Raw genomic sequence first — 17,874 nt, 5'->3', positions numbered from 1 at the left:
GTTAATAAGCATGTTTGAGTGAGACTCAAGACTCTCACTTAGGAATGCACTGAGTTGGCCTGGCAAACGAAACAAAGATGGATGCCCGTGTCCATGACAGAAATGGTCTCCTCCCCCTGGCATTGCATTTTGTTTGTCTGGTCTTTGCTGTCCCACATGACCTGAGCAGAGAGTGTCTGCTGACATGTTTGCTTTCATCTGAAGAAGAAGTAGAGCCAAGATGTGTGTGTGTGTGTGTGTGTGTGTGTGTGTGTGTATGTGCGTGTGTGAGAGCTGTGCCTGAGCTGTGTTGTGATTTAACAAACAGTATGAGGGATTAATTGTTCTTTCCTGAATGCCACGGAAAAGACATTGTAATTACCCTTCTCTCCGCACCACTCCGCCTTTCTCCTGCATCCACATCACAGTGAAGAACAGCCTCCAGTCCGCTTCTCATGCGATGTTGTTTAGGATGAGGCATTTCTGTCATCCTGGCCTATTAACTGCTATATAACCTAAAATGATATGATGACAGAAAGAAAACCAATACATAAGACTCTCTCACACCTGTTGGATACAGTGCCTTACTTTCTCTAATCTCTTCGTCTAACCTGCGCCTACACCTGTGCGAGTGTGTGTGTGTGTGTATGTGTGTGTGTTTGTGTGTGTGTGTGTGTGTGTAAGTGTGTTTTGCGGTTATTAGACTCTTATTTTAAGACTGGAAAGACATTCCTTATTCCCGCCCAAAAAGGGAGGACAAAGCGATAATTTTTGTTTTGTGTTTTCTCTGCAAACAGTCTGCACCACGCTCCAAAGGCACGGCTCCAAGAGGGCCGATAGCCGGCTCTCCTCACTCACTCCACAGCAAGGTCTTTGGGCTGGAATGCGCACAATAAGAAATGTCATTCGGCAAGAATTTATAGGCCAGTGGACTGGAGAGGGAAAGAGCAGGAGGAATAATGCAAAACAGATGGTGCAGGTAGCTCGTGCTCTGGGATCCTTTTAGGGTAAAAATAACACACCCACGCACACACCCACACACACACCCACACACACAAACACACACACACGCACACAGTGATCGTGGGCTTTGAGGATTTCCTCAAGCCGAGAGTGGACTTAACACATCACTGACAAAGTCCTTATTCCATGAAAATGTATAACACACGCTTTCATTTTGTGGCGTCTCTGGATGCATGGTAACTGTATGCACTGCTGAGGATTTAGATTAGTGTGAGCGAGGGTCTCAATCAGCCCCCCCTCCCGCCTCCCCCTTTCCTTCTCAAAGGCTCATTGTGGCAGTTCACCGTCACAGGTCTTAAACCGTCACCACAGTCATTTTGCCACCTACTGCCTAGCTTACCCCCTATTCCCATCTCACCTCAGCACAAATACCAACCTGGTGAGGCATTGTAACCAGTGGTGTAGTCCAGGGCATACGCAGGTATACGGAGTATACCCACTTATTTTTCTGTCAGCATTGCGTATAATCACTTCTCAAAACAGGGCGTTTATCCTGTGCTGTATGGGCTGCTTAAAAAAAAATAAGAGCATACCCACTTCTCCAGGGACCACTACACCACTGACTGTAACCACTGCTGCTGTCATGACTTTACATCAGGTCAGGACAGCTTAAATCAGACTAGGTCTTGTAATATTTGCTCCAACCCTGCACACCTGTAGGCCGCTGGCAATAAAGTGTATAAATACATTGTGCCAAGCACAACCCCAGGCTTTGTAAAAGCAATAAGAAAAACCTTATTGAATGACTTATGACTTAAACAATAAGGGCGAGGATCTGCTTGCCAATCATATCTCAAAGCCCGGGTAGGAATGCAGAGTTTCGTAACAGTTAAACTTTTGCCAGAGTTTCTGTCGGCATCTTAAACTCTTAATCCACGTTGTGGTCATGACTATTATCAACATGATGGGTTTTCCTGAGGAGAATGTTATGGAAATGTCCCACTCTACCCGCTCCAGCACAAACACAAGTTACCCTCATCCTGCCACTGGCCACTAATGCCTCACTGTGGGGAGTTAAAGAGGCATTTGTCACCCCCAGTCTTGGAACCATCAGTTGGTTGAGAGAGTGTGAAAGACAGTCCGTTTGACTGAGTGCTACCCCACTTGAAATGATTCATGAAATCTCATTAGATGTTGGCATAGCAGACGGGCCTGTGGAGGACTGTTCAGTCTGAGCTTAAGTATATCAGCAAAAGATTTGCACACGTTAAGTGTACATACCACTGAAAATGCCTTGTGGCATTTTAATTAAATGGGATCTTGAACACACTGGTGTACTATAAGTGGGCAACACACACACACACACACACACACACATTGTGTTGCTGTTCTTTCCCTTTGACAAAATCAGGGATAATCAGCAAAGCTAAAATGTCTTCCAAAATAGCTGAAATAGGACCAATTAAAAAAACTGAAGGTTTTCGGCTGGTTATAACTAACCATAACCTATGACTCAAGTGCTGTGTTAGAAGAGTCCGACCCCTACACTAACTTCACCTGCATGAGTTTGATGGAAGACAATTGATGGTTGAGGCAAACGTTCTACAACCCAACTTCTGGAAAAGTTGGGATGTTTTTTAAATTTGAATAAAAAGAAAACTAAATGACTTTCAAATCACATGAGCCAATATCTTATTCACAATAGAACAATGACAACATAAGACATATTTAAACTGAGAAATCTTACAATTTTATGTACAAAATGAGCTTTCAAATTTGATTCCTGCAAGAGGAATTTGGTGTGATTACTTGGTTGTACCAGGAAGACTCATAGTCAAAGTCATCCATTCATTCAAGGGCCTTGAGACAATTTTATTAAATACAATTGAATCGATGACTTCTAACCAAAAGGCAGGTTAAGCTTGTCTCATTCACTTCTCCGCTGCTTTCACCATGCTGCCTCTGACGCCCCTTATACCCCCACCACCGCCGCCAGTTGGTCCCTGGCTCGATGTTGTCTGGGGGTTGGTTCCTCACCCCTGCCTTCTCCTGTGATGATCGGCATGACAAAAAAGTGAAAGTGATTCTATAGCAGAGGTGGTGTAGACACAAACACTCTGAATTCCAACTCTGCATTTGACCCATCCAGGGAAGTGACACACGAAGTGAAGTGAAGTTACACTAACCCGGAGCAGTGAGCCACTCAGTGATCCGAGGTATTCTTTTTTTTTTACTGGATCATGGACGGCACCTATGCCAAATCCTGTTCACTCTACTCCAGATACTGCTTATCTTTATCTTTGATTTGTTATCTTTATGGCTACGTATCCAATTCAGGATCTGTCAAATCTGTAATTCTAGTCCTATCTCCAAAGTCTTTCTGGTAGAAGTAATGTTTACTGGAGTCATTAGGGATTTTACCACAGGACCTTAGGCACCTTTAGGTCATCAGAAGCGATTCTGTTCACCATTTGTGCAGAGTGACTGCATTAAAGTGAAATGGAGGATGTAGAAGGGTCTTTTTTTCCCTCAGTAATGCTCACAGAGAGAGCTTCTTTAAGAAATGTTCCATTAAGTTCTTCCTCCCCGCTGAACAAAGGCTTTTTCAGGCTCTGGAGTTTTTTTTAGATTCCTCATGTGATTGCACCCGAATGGGCACTAAAATAGGGTTAGTATTCAGTCAGTCAAACCTTTCCAGAAATGTGGTTTCAGTTAACATTTCACACTACGTACGAGGCAACAGGTTCCTACAACAGACTGTAGCGATTGTGGTTTTTGAACAGGGCATCAGGAGAGTGCAGTCATCTGTCTAATCCCTCTCTGTGTAATCAAACCAGCTTGACAGATTCCAAATATAGGTGCAGAAGTTCTGAAGTGAATTCAATCAAAAAATGTTCTTGACTTAGGAATGTAAAGAAAGCAGGTGTTAATGCCCAAAACCTAAAATAGAACTTCTTCCATCCTTATTTAACTCATGTTCTGATGAAATAAACATTAAAATTTTACGAGTGAAAAAAAGTAGAAATATTACCTAACTTCCTCCCCTGGTAGCCAACTCCACCCACCACTAATGAATAATGTAATGTAATCACTTACACACTCCAAGTTGTAAACGTTATTGCAGTCACCAAACCCCAAACTTCAAACATTCAGTTCATTACTCCCTATAAAACTTTGATTAAAAGTTATTACCTTCAAACATAAAATGAACAAAGTTCGCTCATCAAACACTAAATGCATGTGAAAGTAGATCTAGCAGGGTTGGAAAGGTCACCCTTACCATTGAACAAAGTCTATATCCTTACGCCTACTTTGGTGGTTTACCATGTAAAATATACTCAGACTAATTTAAACGATTGGCCAATAGCTCTTTTCTGTTTAATTATCTGTCATTAGATTCCAGGTGAATCCATAAAAGCCTTCACAGCATCCTTCGTTATGCCCTCACTCCCCCTTGGGTAAGTGCATCTATTTAATGTTTGCTCTCAAGCACTGCCATCTACTGGACATTCTTTAACACTACACAAGCCCAATGTGAGCATTTTGTGGCCACTCCATAGGCAAAATGGATGGAATGTCATCCTAGGGTTACTGATATTTTTTTTATTTTTTTTTTAATGTCAGAATAAAAAAAGACCCATAAAGAAAAGGCATTTAATTTAACATATTTATTTCCATTATACAGCCATTGTAATATGATACCAGTTTCATCCATTTTCAAAGGGCACTTCTAATAGGAACACTGGGGGTTGAATGTTTGTATGATCTACAAAGGAGCAAACTGAAGACTATTGAAACTAACAGTGCAATGAAAGTTTTAAAAAGCAGCATTAAATTAACATACAGCAATGTTGAAGCATCAACATATTGACAAGAGTACACAAACATTAATATTCACTCGAAAAACATCGAGCTTTGTAATAAAAAAAAATAAAAAAAGGTTTCCACAGTTCAAGTTACGTAAACGTTTCACATTTAGCGTGAACACATTCATCCTATGTGTACCTACCCTCCTGAAATCAACAGCATACGCAACATCTTTCATCCAAGTTTGGCACAAACTCATACAGTACTTCTGATAGGTCATTCATTGGCCACCCAGCTTGCAGGGTGAAGAAAAATAATAATTCATGCATTCAATTAATTCAAGTATGTTCCGGCTGTTCAAAACCACTTCCTTGTCTGTCCCCTCAGACCGCGGAAGAGGAGCACCGTGAAAAGCCAAGACGAACGGACTTTCGTTCGTTCGTTGAAAACCACTAGGTGTGAACCTGTCTACAGATGTCAAGATCTGTAAATGTAGCATGGCTTTAGCCTATCAAGTCTCAAGGTTAATGCAAGTGCCGAATTAGCACGACATCCAATAGTGTGGCTCTGGGTCTGCTTGAGGAGACCGCTACGCGGTGTTTCTAACTGTTAACGCTGGTGCTTGGAACGTGTTGAATATCAGAGGTGATAAACGACTGGCTGAGCACAAGCTTAGCCAATGGGATGGCACAATATCAGGTAAACCAAAGTCGATGTAGGATACGAATGCCAAATCTCTTGGCATATAAATCCTAAGTCCCACATTGCTGGGTGTTTGGACAAAGATGCACAGCACAGTATCAAATCAAGGCACGTTCTGAAAAAAACATTTGAATGTTAGGACCTACACAGGACACTTACTGTAAGAAAAGCAATGCTTTGTGTTGCTTGACCAACCCAAGTGTTTGCACATTCAGAAAATGAGGAATGCATTCCTTGAGATGTAAGCAAAACCTTGAGGCCTAATGTAACGCATAGTACAACAACTAACCATTCCATCTGCCATTCATTACAGCTTAACTTTCAAGTGTTACCCTGTTCGATAGAAGATTCTAACACTGATAATGATACTTTTAACCCGTAGGCCTATTTGATCTCTTTTAGGACGCAAGGCCTCACTGGATCTATCTACAGCATCAGGTCAAAGTAAAACCCACATGACATTCACATTTTCTCTTAAAAAAAAAATGTAGTGCTCAATTTTCAACATTAAGAAAAGTACCACATATAAGTTAATGTTGGGGAATTATAAGCAATCAACATGTAACAATTTAAACAGGGGAAGTGGGTCAGGTAGCCTTTTTTTTGGTCGTGTTTAGAAGCAGAGATTTGAATTTGAAGTTTTCCATATGCTTCAAAGTGACCACAAGAGGGCAGTGTAATAATCTGATTTACATTTTTTTTTTTTTTTTTTAAACTAACAAAATGAAATCCCTGTATCTGCTATATTCAACTGTGCAAGCACCCATCAGAGGGTCCACCCTGCTGGGGAAGCATGACCAGCTCACTGACACAGCAGTGGATTGCAGTGGAGTCCCACAGGGCATCGCTTTACTGTGCATCTGAGACTCACAGAGCAGTGGTACACTGGGAGGCACAGCGATCCTGTCTCGACCCTTTTTAGTTGGCCGCTGGGTGGCTGATGTCCAGTCTTCTCTGGACAGAGCCTCTCTTGCGCATCTCTGGGGCGACAACCGTTCCTCCCAAGGTGCTTGGTGTCTGGAAGAAGGCCTTAGAGCCAGGGGCCACAGGCTCCTTAGGGGTCAGAGGCGTCTGTGGTGAGAGAGAGAGGGAATGAAAGAAAGAAAGAAAGAGAGAAAGAGAGAAAGAGATTAGATCCTAAAACCCACTGTGCTAGCCAGCTATTTTCACATTCAAGTCACACACACACACACACACACACACACACACACACACACACACACACACACACACACACACACACACACACACACACACACACACACACACACCAGGTCTAATATCAATCTAAACGCATTTTAATCTTCGTTCAGATACCGCCTCTACAGCCCACCGCCCAACCCCTAGCAGTACCAGCTCTGATTAACATCCACGTTGTCACGTTTTAATCTTCATGCAGGCATTTGCAAAAGCATCAAAAGAAAGAGCGTAAATCTGTGGGTTGTGATTGATGGGAGGAGGATGAAGGCTCCGGAGAGGGAGAGGCATGTTGTGATCCATGTGCACCAACCATCGGCCCAGTTCAGCCCCCTCTCAACAGAGGAGGAGGAAGGGGAGGAGGCAGAGGAGGAAGGAGAGGAGGATGAAGGAGAGGGGGAAGAGGAAGAGGAAGGAGAGGAGGATGAAGGAGAGGGGGAAGAGGAAGAGGAAGGAGAGGAGGATGAAGGAGAGGGGGAAGAGGAAGAGGAAGGAGAGGAGGATGAAGGAGAGGGGGAAGAGGAAGAGGAAGGAGAGGAGGATGAAGGCTCCAGAGAGGGAGAGGCATGTTGTGATCCATGTGCACCAACGATCGGCTCAGTTCAGACCCCTCTCAACAGAGGAGGAGGAAGAGGAGGAGGATGAAGGAGAGGGGGAAGAGGAAGAGGAAGGAGAGGAGGATGAAGGCTCCAGAGAGGGAGAGGCATGTTGTGATCCATGTGCACCAACGATCGGCTCAGTTCAGCCCCCTCTCAACAGAGGAGCCCAACTAATGTTGCATATTTATTGAGCGCTGTCAATTCAAAAGTTTAGCCTTTTAGAATTCAAAGCAAGACCGTGTGTTGTTTTAAATTCGATCAGCTTTCACGGTCAACGGGATGAGATTCGAAAGCAACATAAAAACGGATGGATGATTTACGAGCAGAGAGGTGTCAGCAGGTTTCAGTAATGGTCCTTTGTGGAATGAATGAGTCCTCTGGGCACATGCATGTCTCTGATTGAGTGTGTGTCTGATTGTGTTGGTCTCTTGTATGGAGATCAGAATTGGAAGAAGCAGAGCTACACTGGGGACGTTGATGACGACTTATTGCTATGGATACTAATAAGTTCTCAACACATCTTACGTGTGTCATAAAACTATCAATACTGAACGACACACATCGACACACCCCAATTTATATTAGAATATACTTTACTACCTGCTCTGGGTTTAAGACGGAACATAGTGTTGTTATGAACAGGAATGTCCTTTCTACTGTTCTACTGTCATTCAATTCATGTGGTTTATGGAGAGAAGGAGGCTGACTCACGTGAGGATCGGAGAGGGGCAGGCAGTCCGGCTGCTTCTGTGCCGTGGCGGGGGACACCGGGATCGCCGACCGGTACGCTTGGGGTTGCTCCGGGACCGACATAGAGGGGGAGCCTCCGGCTACAGTGAAGGCGCCCGGGCTGACCACGAAGTGCGCCGGCGACACCATGGCAGACATGTTGAAGCCCATGCCCGAGAGGGCGTGCGGGTCCACAGTGCCGTTGGCAAGAAGCGCCGGGTAGGAGGAGAGGGCGGAGGAGGGCACCAGCACGTAGGGCACAGCCAGAGAGGGCACCGCGCCCGGTGAGAGCGCCACACCTCCTGGAGACAGGGCCACGCTGCCTGCAGAGTGGCCGGCGGAGAGGAGGAAGTTGAGGCCTAAGGAAACAAAACAAGGAAGACTCAGTTTGCTCTTACTTTACTCAATAAAGTCAACAAATAAGAAAAGGCAACCATTATGAATCATTATGTTTTTATGTTTATTGTCTGCACCAAGATGCTAAAGCAAATTCCTGGTAGGCGTAAACTTACTTGGCAATAAAAACTATTTTGATTCTGAATATCATTTCAAACGAGCAGTTGCCCGAGCAACCTAAGCCCACTTCTGTGCACGTCCCTGCTATAACTCATCATTCATATTACTAATAGTTATATAGTAATATATTATAAAACAAGCAAATGGCTGGATTTGAAAAGCTTAACTGACTTCCGTCCGATAAGCATGACACAATATTGTCTTACTGTATGGTGTTCATCACATGACACTGTCAATTTCCAACAGTTACAAGTATCAGAACATCCAGTCTAGATGGTCTCTAGGGAACCACTTGACTTAAAAGAGCTTCAAATGTTAATTTTTGTGTGTGTGTGTGTGTGTGCTTGTGTGTGAGCCTACCTGCGGAATTGGGAACGTAGAGGTAGTGTGATGGAGGTGGGGCCACAGCGGGGCTTCGTCTCTCTCCCTCCTCCCTGGAAGGGGCTACGCTGGTGGGCACGCCGAGCCGCTGGCTGTGGGGTGAAGCCCTGGGACTCTGTCTATCAGGTTCACCCTGGAGAACACAAGGAGAAGGGAAAAATAACCATTAGATGAGAAAGCAAACGTAGGATACACTACTGGCGAAGAAGCTATTTGTGGATTCCAGTGTCCTGGAAAGGGCCAGCATCAACCTTTATAAGCATCAACCTCTCCTTCTAAAACTTTAAGGCACCTCATGCAAATCATAAGCACTGATGTCGATCATTGTGAATTCATTAAAAGCATTTCACAGTCCCACTGTTCAATAATATGTAGAGAAGAAGCAGCAGGCTGGCTTGTTTTAAATCACACGTCCATTTAACTGAAGGAAAACAGATTAATGGGAGTGGATTTCTCACTTGTGCATTAATCAGAAGTTAAACAGATTAATGTGAGAGGACTTTAATTAACTATTAAATAATTAATTATGTCCATTTCCGAGAGGATATCGCCACTGAGTTTAAACTACATCCGTTAAGTATGCAGTATCTATGCTAATAGTCCTATTTGAGACAATTAGGCAGTTTAATTTATATACTACACAGAAGATTTTGCTATCAAGAAGGCACATTGAAGCCAGCAAGGAGGATACAATTAAAACTACGATCTCCCTCTGACAGTGAAAGCCAACAAGAGTGTATGACTGTATGACGTGTCAACTTTATGGAGGACAAACGTTTTCATTTTCCCCGTCCGACATGGCCGAGATCATAAAATGTCATCTCTCGTTTGAATTATTATTTTCACCTTCACCGGTTTCACAGCCTTTGCATTTCTGTCAAACCAGCCAGGAGCCCTTCAGACATGTCCAAAACAGGCGGCCATTAAAAGAGCTGCAAGCCATGGGCGTCGATTGAGACTGTCTGGAGTTTGTGCTAATTTATGCATCATAATGGGTGTTGCCGCGGGGATATGCTCACATCGATCGGTCACCTTGGAGACCAACAAACTCATGAGTTGTGATGGTAAGTGGCTGGCAGAGGAGTGGGTCTTGATCCCAGATACCCTGCACTGTCAAATGTACACGCAAGACTTGTGAGCTGGCCACAGACAATCCCGACTCTCACCTGTAGGGGGTGCTGCTCTTCCTCACGACGCTCGCGTTTGGCAGCCGGGCTGGGCTCCACTTCATTGTCCCTATTCTTCCTCTTCTCTCCGCCCTCCGCCCCGGGGGACCTTTGACCGTGGGCCTCGGTGTGAGGGCCCTCAGGGGCTGGGGCCCCGTACAGCATGAGGAAGGATGGCTGGGAGAGGCCGGGCAGGTAGGCCAGGTGGTGCTGGGGGAAGGAGGGCTGTGCGGGGACGCTGAAGGCCCCCTCAGAAGGGGAGAGGGGGATGGCCAGTGGGTTGAGGCCTGGGGACTGCACCAGGGGGTTGGGACTCTGTCCCACAGCAGTCTGCAGGCTGGGGAGAGGAAGAAAAACATCAAAACAGCATTAACAACATGCATGAAAAACACAGAAAAAGCTGTTCAATTATTAAGAAATAAAGAATACATGTCTGTTCAGTGAGAAGGCCTGAGTAGCCTAGCTTTATTTTTATAACCTGATCATTTACATTCTGGGTGTATGATAGACACCTCCCTAAGGAAGCCATCATCTGCAAATACTGTGTGTTTCTACAAAGCAACTTTAAACGCATACACGCTGACAAGCTGACATATTGCTTGCCGTAAGAAAACCACTTTCTCATGTTTACTAGAAAGCACTTTTGGCCGGAGAGAGGATTTTCCCTCTCGTAGTAACATGAGCCATGTGTGAGCCCTCTGCACAAGAGCACCATCAGCAGTGAGGGGACGCTGTGGTTTCGCCTCCACTGCAACACACACACACACACACACACACACACACACACACACACACACACACACACACACACACACACACACACACACACACACACACACACACACACACACACACACACACACACACACACACACACACACACACACACACACACAGCCCTTGTGGAGTAAAAAAGCAACAAACCCACTGGCCGACCCCTTTCCAGCCAACGTGCGTAAATACTTCGCCCAAGACCCTGTCCCCGAGGCCAAGGTACATAAACGCTTAAGAACTAAATGACTACCTACGGGCAGAACGCTGAAAGCACTCACAGCGGCGAGGGGCAAAACGCCCAAACCGAGTCAGTGTGGGTTACGTGGTTCCGTAACCGGGTCCCGTGAAAGTAGATTTGGCCTTGAGGGCTACAAAGCAAGGCTGAGTGGTACCTTCTTTTTTGGTGGTGGAGTCCCCAAGCGGAACGCCGAGGCCAGAGCCTCTCACCACAGCCGTTTCCTCCAGTCAGCAAAGAGCTGCTTCTCTTCCATCTCCATTGACAGAGAGGATGAGGTGGTGTAGAGGGTGATTACGTTCTCATTCTAATCGTAGTGGACTGCTGTTGATGACTACACTGACAACTGCTGATGACAATTGAATAAGGGGGGTTGTTTTGTCAAACAAAATGGTAATGCAAACAAACACACAAACCAAAAAAAAAGCCACTTTAAAAAAAAAAAAATGGAACAGAAGCACTGCAAAACATTGGAGACAACCCTCTGACAGAATGCTTGTTATCTTGCACTTCCATCAGAGATGACGGCACTCTCTGCTCGCAAGCGTTCGAACAACAACTTGCACTGAACGACAAAAAAGGTTGCCGCCACCATAGTACTTCCTCTCTGCGGCTGGTGGCTTTTTGTGCAACGTGCTAAGGGGGGAAAATGGTCTTTACGCTCCTAGTACCTCCACGCTATGTATCTGGGGACCGTTGTTTTTATGACATGCAGTGTGACTCACTTCTCTGAAAGATGACAGCCCACTGTGTCTTAACACAAACCAACCATCTGGAGAATGGACACACACGGACACACACACACAGAGAGACACACACTCACCCAGGGGCCTCACCGAACCGAAGCCGGCACACTGTGCTGCCGTTTCCCAGCTTTCTGGAAAAATCCAGGGGTTCGACCCCATGACCTGCACACAGAGGAACGGCAAGAGCCAATCATTTCAAATGATCTAAACCATGTGTAGGACTGCATGAGATAAGAGCCAGGAAAGTGATGTAAAGAGTCAGACTATGGGAACTGTGGGGGCTGAGCATAGAGTCTCACCACACTGACAAATTAAATTCATAACTCAAAGTTATTTGAAATGTGTTGTAGAGAAATGTGTGTGTGCCAGAAAGTAATTCTGTTGAGAATAAGCAATATGTGCTTCTGTGCTGTATCTTTTGTCTTGTTTTTTTGTCCCTGTAGGATGTGTGCAAATGATATGTCCCTATGTGTGTGTGTGCATGCAGGTTCACTATGTGCGTGATGTGTACTGTTTATCATACCAACGTGCTCTTACATTGGTGCGGTGTGTGTGTGTGTGTGTGTGTGTGTGTGTGTGTGTGTGTGTGTGTGTGTGTATGGTATGCGTCATACCCGAGTTGTCGCGGTTGGGTGTGCTGGGTGCCGAGCTGGTGAGTCTCAGGTTGGCAACCGAGGTGGGCACAACATGGAAAGAGGCGTGGTGTGCAAACTTCTCCCTTCTGCCCGCTGGTACTGTGAGATGGGCCTCGGCATCGGTCTGAGGCACGGCGATGCCACTGACCGCCACAGAGTCCTCTGTAGAGCAGCCAGAGATACACCTCAGTTAGCCACCCCCTTCAAAGTGGAACGTCTCGCAACTATCCTACTTATAATCAATCCAGCGAGAAATGGAGAGGCCCATCATAATGCTAAAACAGCAGGTTTACAGCTGTTTACTAGAGGGTTTTTACAGCAAAAAAGCATATTTATTAGGGATGCACCGATACATCGGCCGTACATCGGTATCGGCCGATGTTTGCCTCTTTTAATGTTATCGGCCTATCGGTAATAAACTTGACTTTCACCGATGGTACTGGCCGATGTTTATGGCAGGCAGTTTTTAAAGAAAAATATTGTATTATATTCGTTTTAATCTTGAATTTATATGGCATTCCCTAAGGGTTTATGCTTGTGTTTTGTAAGGCTGCATTGCAAGCATCTGTTTACAGTTGAAATGATGTCTTGATGCCTGGTGATATTATATTAAATAAAGTTTAGTTAAACTAAAGATTGTTTCATAAATCTGATTGAATTTGTCCTCATTCAAAGTTAAGAGTGATAAAGGGCTGACATTATTGAACACATTGCTTTTTAGATAATGATTTCATTATTTTCCTGGCACAAAAGGGTGAATGAATAACAACAAAAACAATATAAACAAATATCGGTATCGGTATCGGTATCGGCTAGATTGTTGTTTTGAACATCGGTATCGGTATCGGCCAAGAATTTCCATATCGGTGCATCCCTAATATTTATATTTCATTTATTTATTTATTTATGTTGCTACATTCAACTCAACTCAACCATTGACCTAGACATTGTTGGCATTCTCCATTACAAACACACATTTCTGAGTAGTAATGGCTTTTTAGATGATAATCATGCAGATGATAATTTGATGATTTATTTAGATGATGATCATAATCAATACGATCAACCCTAAAGACATCTGTGGATAGGAGCAGGTGTGGATGGTACTCGTACCTGTGTGGAAGTCAGCGGGGCCGATCCATTTGAACGCCGGCTTCCTGCCCTTCTCCTCCCTCACGTGAACCTTCTTGATGAGGGACAGGCTTGTCAGGACGTTGGCTATGTCATAGAGACGCCGCACCTTAGCTGAAGAGACCAGACACAAAGAGAGAGAGAGAGAGAGAGAGAGAAGAAGAAGTTAAACATCAACTATGACACACTTTGGTGATCACAGTGTGTGTGTGTGTGTGTGTGTGTGTGCGTGCGTATTATTGTGTTGCATAAATGTGGATCAATACTGCTGTGTGTGTGTGTGTGTGTGTGAACCCTAAGAGCTTACTTTTGTACTTGCTGTGACTGGCAGTATCCTGGCTCTCCTCGATGAGGATCTTGGCAGCCGTGTCCAAGGTAACCGTTTGGGTTTTGGACACCAGGAAGAGCATGACAAACTTCTGGCTCATGATGCGCAGCGACTTGTCTTTCCTCCTGCAGGCCGTCCCTGAGGGAGGGGGGGGGGCGAGAGAAGAAAACACCACGTGTCAGACCTCCACGCTGAACCCAAGGCTTTTACACCATCAATCACGTTGACATTTTTACAGCATCAATCAATCAATCAAGTCAAAGCGAACCGAGTAGTTATATTTCAAACACTTAATACATCAACTTACCAACCGGGTCGGATCTCTTTCGAAATGTACAAATGGAAAGAGGACATAAGAGGCTTGTCTCAAGAGTATGAGAACAATCCATCAATAGTTTTGAATGTTTGTCAAAGAAGTAATCCTTGCCCAAAACTCAAGGCTTGACCTGGGATAGATTTTTCCATTTTCCTCTCCTAGTCCTTACTGGGTGCCAGAGCTTGCAAATACGCAAACCGCCATCATCAACAAACCTTCAGTCGAGTGGCTTCCTCACAATACATCAAGAAGACGTGAACTAGACATATCCTTAGACTAGCAACACAGTGGTTGAAATAGTGAAAACTACATCCGCTACTGTTTAACCATCAAAAGAACATTTGCTGTAAATACTGTATATCTGCATGCCTCTTTCTCCTCTGTGGAGGAAGGTACACAAAAAATAAGCTGAAGTCTAAACTAGTTTGATTGAATCACTCAAATCCTGTCAAGACATTTGGGACACTTCAGCCCCCCCCCCCCCCCCCCCCCCCATCCCCCAGGCACTCTTTGCTCCACAGCACACAGCATTAGCCGTTTATAATTAGCCACTTAGCGGGGCTATGCATACACATACCTCAGTGCCATGGCGACAACACAGGACAACAACACAGGGGCTCTGTGTTTATTCCTATGGCTTGTGAGCTGTGGGGATTATTTACCTTAAGACGGAAGTATCGCCTCACCTTGGTCACGGTGACTCGGGCATCAATAACAGGACTGAGCCAACAGTGAGGGACACATGGTTACCTGTGCGGAGTGGCTTGTGTCGAGGCCAAGGACGCCAAACTGTGATGTATTAGTAGTTTTGGCGGGGACGCTAATACTTGCCCAGTAACGTGGCAAACGGACATTCGCACAGTGTACGATACACAAGGCTGAACACAAACCAACCAATAACCCGACACCAACACTGATAACAAAAGCACCTGAACACTGATTGTCTCCTTTCCTGTCATTCAGCTCTCAGACTCCCCTGATCTCTACTTTCCTCCATCTCCTTTCTGCCTTTATCGGCACAAACTCCCTCCATTCCTCCACTCACCATAAGTGCCGTCTCCATCTTCGCCCTGGTGTGCTGCCCCTCCTCGTGCCGGCGTGGTTGCCGTGGCAGCGGGCGTTGCCTGCTCCATCTGGAGGTGGTAGCGCTGGCGTCGGCCCTGCTGCTGCAGCTCCTTCAGGGTCTGGCTGAGCCGCGGACGGCCGTGCCACACGTACTGATTCTTCGCCACGCGGCTCACCAGCATCAGCGACTCAAGCACGTTCACGATATCGTAGATTCGCCGACGCTCAACGCCTGTCCCACAAGGGCCAAGAGTAAAACATCAGTTATTTATGCTTATACATTATATTTGCTACTTAACACAGACCAAAATATTGATTTCACAAGATTATGTACAAGATTAAGAGATGGACTAATGTTGATATAAAAACTAATGTCATAATTATGTCACAGACAAGACAGACCACACAGAAAATATCCGGATGATAGACCGGTTTGGAGCCTCATGTTAGACATGATTATGAGAACACACAATTATGCATTGGAAATCTAAAAAACATCCAAACATTTCAATTTCACAATCTAAAAAAATCCAAGCCCCTGAAGCAAACATCAGCTCTATTAATGTGATCACTTTGATTGCGGGTGTGTAGGATCCAATCACGAGCTGGCACAAGCTATGTAACTGGGGGGGGGGGGGGGGGGGCGGACAATTAATCATGGTCTTACCCAAGCTTGTAGCAACCTCGTCCAGAGAAATGCCGATGGTCTCTGAGGATGCTGGGTAATCAGGATAGAGGGCCAAGAACTTCTGGCACAGAAGACCCAAACTCTTCTGCTTCCGGTTGGGCCGCTTCTCAAATTCATCCCCACAGTCTTCCACCACATCAAACTGAATGGTTGTGAGAGAGCGGGAGAGAGAGCAAGAGAGAGAGCAAGAGAGAGACCAAGAGAGAGAGCGAGAGAGAAAGAATTGTCATGCATATACTAGTACACTCAGTACAGCAGTACACTCTTATGCCATATTTTTCTACATTCTTCAATCCTAATTTTCTGTCCAGACAGACTGATGTGTTTCATACATAGTCCTCACAATAATGGCTTAAAAACTGTCCCACAGCTACCGAATGAAAGTGAGAATGTAGCTTCAGTCAAAGTTTTATGTATTTTGAAAATTTGAACAAAATGATCAAGGACCAATAGTTTTTTGTCACTCCCCTACATTTGACCATGTATTTGTTGTGTCCACATTGTGATCAAGGTCCTACAGGCTTGAGAGTTTATGCACACTGGTCTCTCACTACTGTACCTGGCTGGGGTCATCCAGTTCTGCATCCTCTTCCTCCTCCTCCACTACCACCAGCTTCTCTTCGTTCTCAATTGGCCGAAAGAGGATTTTCTTTATCTCACGATCCCTGATGTCCGGACTGGCCGCACTGATCAACATCTTCAGGTTGGCTGTGGGGGTCCAGGGGTCCGTGTGGGCTCTTTCAGGGTGCTTTATGGGGGTGATGTGGATTAATTCAGCTGTTGTTGCTTTTTTGCTGTTAATAGTTGTTGATGTGGCTTCACTTTTGTGAGGGGTCACTTTCCTCCTTTCCAGACATACATTCTCCTAAAAAAATAAATATATAGGTGAGAAAACGCGCACATTGGCTATTGTGGTTCATACATTCATGAGAAACACACTGTTGCTAATGCTTCTTAACTAGTGTTACAAAGGTTTATCAGATAAACCAACTGTGAAAAGTCATTCAAAGACCATATTTGGTGCACACCCTTGGATGGATAGGTACTTGCCTTCTGGTCATTTAGGCCGGAGTCGTCCTCAATGCCGGTTCTGATTTTTCTCGGACTTATCAGGTCCTTTAAAGCCAGACAGTCCGTGTCCATCTATTTAAATAATACAACAGTATAAAATATAACTTTGGGGGTTCAATGTATACTAACAGAGTCCATGAGAGGTCCAGACTGATGTTGCCTCAATCTGACAATTTGGTCAAAATTATACTAATACCGTTTAAATAAACGTGGTGTAAGTTAGCCAATGAAGCGAAGAAACATGTCTATATTACAATGATGTTATTTTTTCCAAGATCACACCCTTGTCCAACCTAAGTGCAAAGTAAATTTTGGCGCAAATAACGTAAGGTTACATTACCTAGCTGGCTAGCTGTGGAACAATTTGTCTGAGCAACTACTTGAAAAGTCAAATCCCTTCTCATCATTAACAAGGATAATCAGACAAGGAACTTTCTGTATACTGATTCAATGTTAACACTTAATGAATGATTACCAGGCTCGGAAATGACAATGTAGCTATCGATAGCTGTGTAACTTTTTAGCGATCAAGCTAGCAAGCTAATGTTAAAGTTATCTAGTACTCGGCTAACTTCTCAAACGTTTAACCTTCGTTAACAACATATATCAGTATGATCCAATCACAATATGTTTCATACATAAACAGACGAAACAACAGGAAAACAGTGTTAAGATCGACATTTCTGAAGGACAGTACACGAACTTAAATTAACACTACTGCTAGCTGGTTAACCTGACCTATCGTCTCAGTAGACACAGGCAGATATCTATAAAGTTAAATCAAGATAGCCAAAAAAATAGCCATCAAGAATACTCTGGTTACTTACCATGACTGTTTTTCCTTAT

At 44.6% G+C, this 17,874-nt stretch overlaps 1 protein-coding gene across 1 annotated transcript; it reads right to left on the bottom strand.

Annotated features, from left to right (window-relative positions):
• Positions 1 to 6,369: 6,369 nt before the first annotated feature.
• On the bottom strand, positions 6,370 to 17,100 carry e2f7 (E2F transcription factor 7; the record flags this gene model as incomplete). The annotated part of the gene is made up of 12 exons (XM_080851495.1): positions 6,370 to 6,522; positions 7,959 to 8,335; positions 8,853 to 9,006; positions 10,040 to 10,376; positions 11,872 to 11,956; positions 12,409 to 12,591; positions 13,543 to 13,674; positions 13,868 to 14,026; positions 15,250 to 15,501; positions 15,937 to 16,099; positions 16,517 to 16,822; positions 17,008 to 17,100. 12 exons carry the CDS (start codon positions 17,098 to 17,100, stop codon positions 6,370 to 6,372), a joined length of 2,394 nt encoding a protein of 797 aa, XP_080707621.1.
• Between the last annotated feature and the right edge of the window lie 774 nt (positions 17,101 to 17,874).

Source organism: Sprattus sprattus (assembly GCF_963457725.1).
Source record: "Sprattus sprattus genome assembly, chromosome: 14".
NCBI classification, from domain to species: domain Eukaryota; kingdom Metazoa; phylum Chordata; class Actinopteri; order Clupeiformes; family Clupeidae; genus Sprattus; species Sprattus sprattus.
The sequence above is the reverse complement of the archived record's forward strand: the minus strand, read 5'-3'. Positions and strand labels throughout refer to the sequence as shown.